Source organism: Alligator sinensis, unplaced genomic scaffold, assembly GCF_000455745.1.
Source record: "Alligator sinensis unplaced genomic scaffold, ASM45574v1 scaffold1544_1, whole genome shotgun sequence".
Classification (NCBI taxonomy): Eukaryota; Metazoa; Chordata; order Crocodylia; family Alligatoridae; genus Alligator; species Alligator sinensis.
Window position 1 is genome coordinate 12,211 of NW_005843630.1, and position 5,972 is coordinate 18,182.

Genomic DNA, 5,972 nt, shown 5'->3' on the forward strand with positions numbered 1-5,972 from the left:
CTCCCTCCCCGGCTCTGGGACCCCTTGGAAACGCTCTCGGCCTGTTCTAGACTGCCCCGGCTCCAGGACAGGGCTGCAAATCCCTGGCAGCAGCAGGGGCATTTCTATTCAGGCAGCCCTTGACTTCATGGCTTATTATCACACCCCTGATTCCTGCTAAACTTTTCACTCCACGGGTATGAATGACCCTCTGTCTTTTTTAATAGCCATCAGTGGTTCCCCCTGTATCTGGACCCCTGTTCTAGATGGCCTGGCTGCCCCCACCTGCCCCAGGCCCTGCCCCCTTCCTTGCCTGCTATAAGAAGCCAGAGACTGTGGCCGGTGCCCCCCAGCCCTGCCCCCGCAGCCAAGGCACAACCTGATCCCAAGGCTCCCCATGCAGCACACGCACCCCACAGCCCCCAGGGCCGTACCCTTGCTCCCCACGCCCAGAGTTGGGCACTGATGCAGGCAGGAGGAGGTACGGGGGGGTTGGAGCCGGGTGTCCGCAGTGGGTCTCACTAGCCCTGGGGCAGATGGGCAATGCCCAGAGCCCCCAGATCCCCCCTTTGCTGCAAGGTCCCCATGGCTGGGACTGTGGGGTGGGCACCAGGGCTCCACGCTCACACCCGGCGAGGCCGCGGCCAGCACCCTTGCCCCGGCCAGGGTCAGGTCAGCGGGGGTCGGGGTCGGGCGTCACCTCCTCCTGGGTGGCCTGGGGCAGGAAGACCTTGTCCAGCTCGAAGGTGCGCTCCTTGCCCTTGTAAGAGGTCGTGACGCTGCTCTCGCTGCCGGGCTCCGTGCTCACAGCCACGCTCGCCTCGCTGGCCTGCTGCTCGGCCTCCGTCACCGGCTTCAGGCGGCACAGCACCCGGATGTTCCCTGGGGCAGGCACCGCGTCACGGGGGCCAGGGCTACCCCAGAGGGTGCAGTGCAGCTGGGGCTCCCCACCCAGCCCAGGCCGCGGGACACGTGGGGGCCCCTGGGAAGCCCTGCCCCCGGATTTGGGCATAGGGGGGCAGGGAGACGTTACCCTCTATGGGGTGGGTGCGGGGTCTCTGGCCCACACCTCACCACGGGGCAGCCCTCACTCCCAGGGGCCCTACGTGGGGGCATCTGCAGCCCCCACTCTGCCCCCTCCCACCAGAGGTGGGTGCCAGCCCCCATAGCTCCATGCCACCTGCACTGGGGCGGAGCCAGGATGCCTCGGCCCCGCCCCCACTGCCACTCAGCCCAGGAAATGCAAGACGGAAAGTCCTCCCAAGCGGTCATTGGCTCCCCGGTTGCCTCAAAAGGCGGAGTCAGCTACTTAACCCTTTCCTGCCTGCCATGCACTGCCCTGCCTTGATGCCCCCGGGTACCTTTGAGCTCCACCAGCTGGTCGTGGTACTTCCTGCGCAGCAAGACCTCGTGCTGGTACTTCTCCCGCAGGTCCTGGTTGGCCTCCGATACCTCGCTGATGGCCGAGCACATCTGGAGGGGGTGGGGATGCTCAGATAAGGGGCAGAAGCCAGGGGGGTGCCACCCTCCTGGCCCCCAGCCTGTCCCGCCCCAAGGCACGTGGCCCCCCAGGGCCTCACCTGCTGCCTGGCCTCCTTGAGGGCGGCCTCATAGAAGTCGGAGAAGCTGCGCACTTGGCCGCGCAGGCTGCCGTAGTCGGTCCTGATGCTGCGGAGCAGGGGCTGCAGCACGGCCAGGCGCTGGCGCACGCCTGCGGGGAGAGCCCACGGGCTGCCTCAGATGTGGCCCGGCCCCACTACAGAGCCCCGGCCCCTCACCAGCCCCCCAGTACCTGCAAATTGCTGGCGGAGCTGGTCCAGGTGCTGCTCGGAGCACTCCGACGCCTCCTTCACGGCCTCTTCCTTCTGGGCCTCCAGGTGGCTGATCTCCCGCAGCAGCTGCTCACGAAGCTGGGCCATCTCATGCTCATAGGCCAAAATCTGGGGGGATGCGTGGTCACGGGCAGGGGTGGATGGGGGGGCAGCAGTGCAATCACCCCCCCACATCCTTCTGACTCCTGCCCCATGCCCAAAATAGAAAACCAACTCCCTAGCAGCAGAAGGAGCATTTCTATTCAGGCAGCCCTTGACTTCACAGCTTATTATCACCCCTGATTCCTGCTAAACTCTTCACTACACAGGTGTGACTGACCCTCTGTCTTTTTTAATAGCCGTCAGTGGTTCCCCCCAGTGCCGCTAGCCTCTCTTCTGCAGCCTGGCTGCCTGCGAGCTGCCCCCAGTAATGCAGCTCCTATGTTGCTGCCCTGCTGATGTCTGCAGCTCTAACTGGAAATGTCAACTCCAGCATGGAAACGTGGATGGAAACGACTTTCAGGGGAGCTCGGGAATGCTTGATTTTGGTCTATGAATCAGGAGAAGGCATATGTCTGAGTCCGAGGACTCCAGGATGAATGAAAAAACCTCTCCAGATGATCTCTGACTAGTGTCTTGAGGTTTTGTTTTTTTTTTGTTTTTTTTACACACGCTGTACACTACAGCAAATCAGTGCACGTTCCTATAAAGTTTTACGTGCCTTTGCTTTGATCTTAAAGTGAAGAATACAGCCCGAGGCCCCTAGCATAGTAGCAAAGCTTCTTGTTGCTTTTTATCCAAAGAAAAATGTGTTGTGCGATATGGGAGGATGCCCCACACCATCTGCACCCCTGCCCATAGTCGCTGGGAGCTCCACCCGCCCCCAATGTCTGCCTTGGCGATCTGGCCATGTCTTAGTCCCAGCTCTGGAGGAAGGGGCTCCAAGCGGGGGGATGGCGCTCTCTGCAAGGGGCTGCAGGCTGTGGGGACCTGGCTGTGGGTTCAAAGCCCACCTCCCCAGCCGCTCACCTTATGCCGCAGCCCAGCAGCCACCTCCTCGGAGCCCTGCAGCTGCTCCGTCAGCCGCTGGCACCTCTCGCCCTGGCTGGAGAGCTGCTCCTGCAGCACCCGGTTCCGCTCCTCCGCCTCGGCCAGGGACCGCAGCGTGCTGGGAGACTCCACCTCCACCGTCTGGGTCACGTACTGCAGAGGCCAGGAGGGGCGGTGAGGGGCTGGAGGCAGGAAGGTGGAGGGCAGGTTGCCCCCAGATGGGGGAAGCGTGTGTGCTGGGGGGCGCGGGAGCCCATGTGTGCGTGTGTGCACATGCGTGTGCATGAGAGACCGCCCCCTGGCGGAGGAAACTGGGCTGGGGGGGGTGTAAGGAGGGCAGGGAAGAATTGATGCGTGTGCACTTGCACGAGAGAGAGTGTGCACTGTGGTTTTTATGCCTCTCCCAGAAGCGCTGGCTCTGGATGGATGGGGCTGGGCTGGACCAGTGCTCCTGTAGCACCAACCCCGCAGCGTCCTGGCTGGAGGGTCTTGCCCCCGCGCTCAGGCTCAGCCCCACCCCGCCCTGGGGCAGGAAGGGATTTCCCCCTGCTCAGACTGGTGCACACTGGGGGGGGGTTGTCTTCCTTTGCAGCCGGGACACGGCCTATGTGGCATCCATGACCCCCCCAGCAGTAGCAGGATGTTGGCAGCCACGGCCCCGCTGTATCCCGAGGGCAGGGGCGACTGTGTCACGCAGCTCTGAGGTCGGACACGGGTTGTCTGGGGGGTTTGGATGGGGCTGATCCTGCCTCAGGCAGGGCTGGGACTGGATGTGACCCCGCTGGCCCCTGCCAAACCCACAGCTCTGGGACTCCCTGAGTGTGTGGGTGTGTAAAAGAAACCCAGCTGCAGGAACGGGATTGGCACATGTCTGTGCCCTCACCCCTGCTGGGGAGTCAGACTCACTGTGCGTGTGCCTGGCTCCGGCTGTGCGCGTGTGTGCGCGTGTGCATGACCCTCCTCCCCCCACACCCAGCTGACCTGCACATTGGGGGCCCGGCTGAGCTGGGCATCCAAGGCCTGTTGCAGTGCGCAGAGACGCTCGTCCAGCTGCCGCGCCTCCTGTGTGTGCGTGTGCATGACCCTCCTCCCCCACACCCAGCTGACCTGCACATCGGGGGCCCGGCTGAGCTGGGCATCCAAGGCCTGTTGCAGTGCGCAGAGACGCTCGTCCAGCTGCCGCGCCTCCTCCTCCTTGTGCCACTGCAGTGCGTCCACCTGCCCCTCCAGCTGCGCCAGCTGTGCCAGCTTCTGCTGCAGCGACGCCTCTAGGCGCTGCACTTGGCCCCGCAGGTCCTCGTTCTCCTGTGCATGGGGTGGGGGGGGGCACATGCCATGTGGTCCATGGGCAGCACCCCCAGCCCTGCAAGGCTCTGTGTGTGCCCACCCCACACAGCTGGGTTGCATCAGGGAACAGGATCAGGGCCATGTCTCCTGGAGCCTCCAACAGTGCCAGGAGCCAGAGCCCAGCCCTAAAAAGGCAGAGTCTGGGGGTGCAGGATGGGGCCAGGGGCCCAGGTTGGGACCAGTGGTTTGGGGTCCAGCACCAGCCAGGCCAGCTGGAGACCCCAGAGCGGGGGCAGGGCCGGCCCTGGGGCAGGGTCCGGGCTCACCTTGGCCAGCAGGGCAGAGGGCTGGGCAGACACGGCCGCCAGCTGCTGCAGGAGCCCCTGGGTGACGCCAAGACTCTGCTTCAGCCCCTCGTTCTCCACCGTCAGGTTGTGGATCCGCTTCTCCGAGTCCGTCACCCCCTGCGCAGGGAACAGGGGTCAGTGGCTCCTGGGAGCCCGGGGCTTCCCCCGTCTCTGCCCCTCTGTCCCAGGGCCATGGGGGCATCGCTGGAGGGTGCAGGGTCCCTGTGGCTGCCCCATGCCCCAGCCCCCCCTTTGCTGGGGCTGGGCCCTGCAAGGGCTCTCCATCACCGCTGATGGAGGCCCCTGGCAGTGCCGCTGACCCTCCGGCCTCATCCAGACCCAGCCCAGGGGGGTCTCAGGGAGCCACCAGCAAGGCTGGGGTGCAGGGTGCGGGCAGAGGGGTGTCCTCACCATGCCCGTGCGCAGCCGCGCCAGCTCGTCCTCGCGCTCCTCGATCTGCTGCTTCAGCTCCTGGATCTGCAGGAAGGAGACAGGGCATCAGCCCCATCCAGTGCCCTGGCCCATGGCAGGGCAGGGTCCAGCCTCACCCCCAATGTGCCAGGGGAGCTGCAGGGTTGGGGGTCCCCGTCCTGCTGCCCAGAGAGGGGTGATCAGGCTCTGTCCCTCCGTGTGTGTGGGGCCCCCAGGGAGGAGACCCCCAGAGTCCCCAATACCCCCCGGTTCCCTGCTCCAGCCTGGGGCCCTGAGCTGGACCCCCAAGCTCCCCCGGCTGGCGGCAGCCCCCCTGCAGGACCCCTGCCCCAGCCCCAGCCCCAGCCTCGCCTGCAGGTGGAAGCTGCCGGCCAGCTGCTGCTTGTCCTTCTCGCGCTCATCCAGCTCCTGCCGCAGGCCCTGGATCTCCTCCGCCAGCCGGGCACGCTCACCCTGCAGGGCGCTGATCGACTCCACCAGCTGGTGCAGGCCGGCCGGGGGCGCGGGGGGCGGCGAGCAGGCCGAGGGCAGCTTCATGCCTGGGGTGAGGAGGGGGCGCGCGCTGTGACTTGTGGCGGGACGGCAGCCCCCCTCCTCCTCCAGGGGCAGGAAGTCCCAGCCCGAGGCAGAGCCTGCCAGGGACCGAATTCACCTGCCCCTTAGCACGGGACTGGGGGGCGCAGGGGGTGGTGCCTGGAGGGCTGTGTGCATGGACAGACACGCACGGCTGTGGTGGGAGCCGGGGTGGATGGATGGACGAGTGGGGTGGATGTTTGTGTTGGGTGGGTGGGGAGATGGATGGAGGAATAGATGGCTGGGTGGAAGGAAGGATGGATAGACAGTCAGACAGCTGGATGGGGGTGGATGGGTAAATGCAGGTTGGATGGACAGGCTGATGGACAGATGGAAGGATGGATAGACAGACAGACAGCTGGATGGGGGTGGGTGGATAAATGGAGGTTGGATGGACAGGCTGATGGACAGATGGATGTGCTGAATCGATGGATGGACAGACAGACGGATGGATAAGTAGACGGACAGACACACACCCGGGGGCGGGGGGGGT

At 65.1% G+C, this 5,972-nt stretch overlaps 1 protein-coding gene across 1 annotated transcript in view; it reads right to left on the reverse strand.

Annotated features, from left to right (window-relative positions):
* The window catches only part of LOC102372210 (kinesin-like protein KIFC3), an 11,953-nt gene that overhangs the window by 3,891 nt on the left and 2,090 nt on the right, over positions 1–5,972 (reverse strand). Inside the window, exons 2-10 of the mRNA XM_014527547.2 lie at positions 5,258–5,386; positions 4,886–4,951; positions 4,454–4,591; positions 3,822–4,145; positions 2,820–2,993; positions 1,772–1,919; positions 1,560–1,690; positions 1,341–1,452; positions 680–861 (exon numbers count right to left, since the gene is read on the reverse strand). Coding sequence (XP_014383033.1) covers positions 680–861; positions 1,341–1,452; positions 1,560–1,690; positions 1,772–1,919; positions 2,820–2,993; positions 3,822–4,145; positions 4,454–4,591; positions 4,886–4,951; positions 5,258–5,386 — 1,404 coding nt within the window. The remainder of the gene's footprint in view (positions 1–679; positions 862–1,340; positions 1,453–1,559; positions 1,691–1,771; positions 1,920–2,819; positions 2,994–3,821; positions 4,146–4,453; positions 4,592–4,885; positions 4,952–5,257; positions 5,387–5,972) is intronic.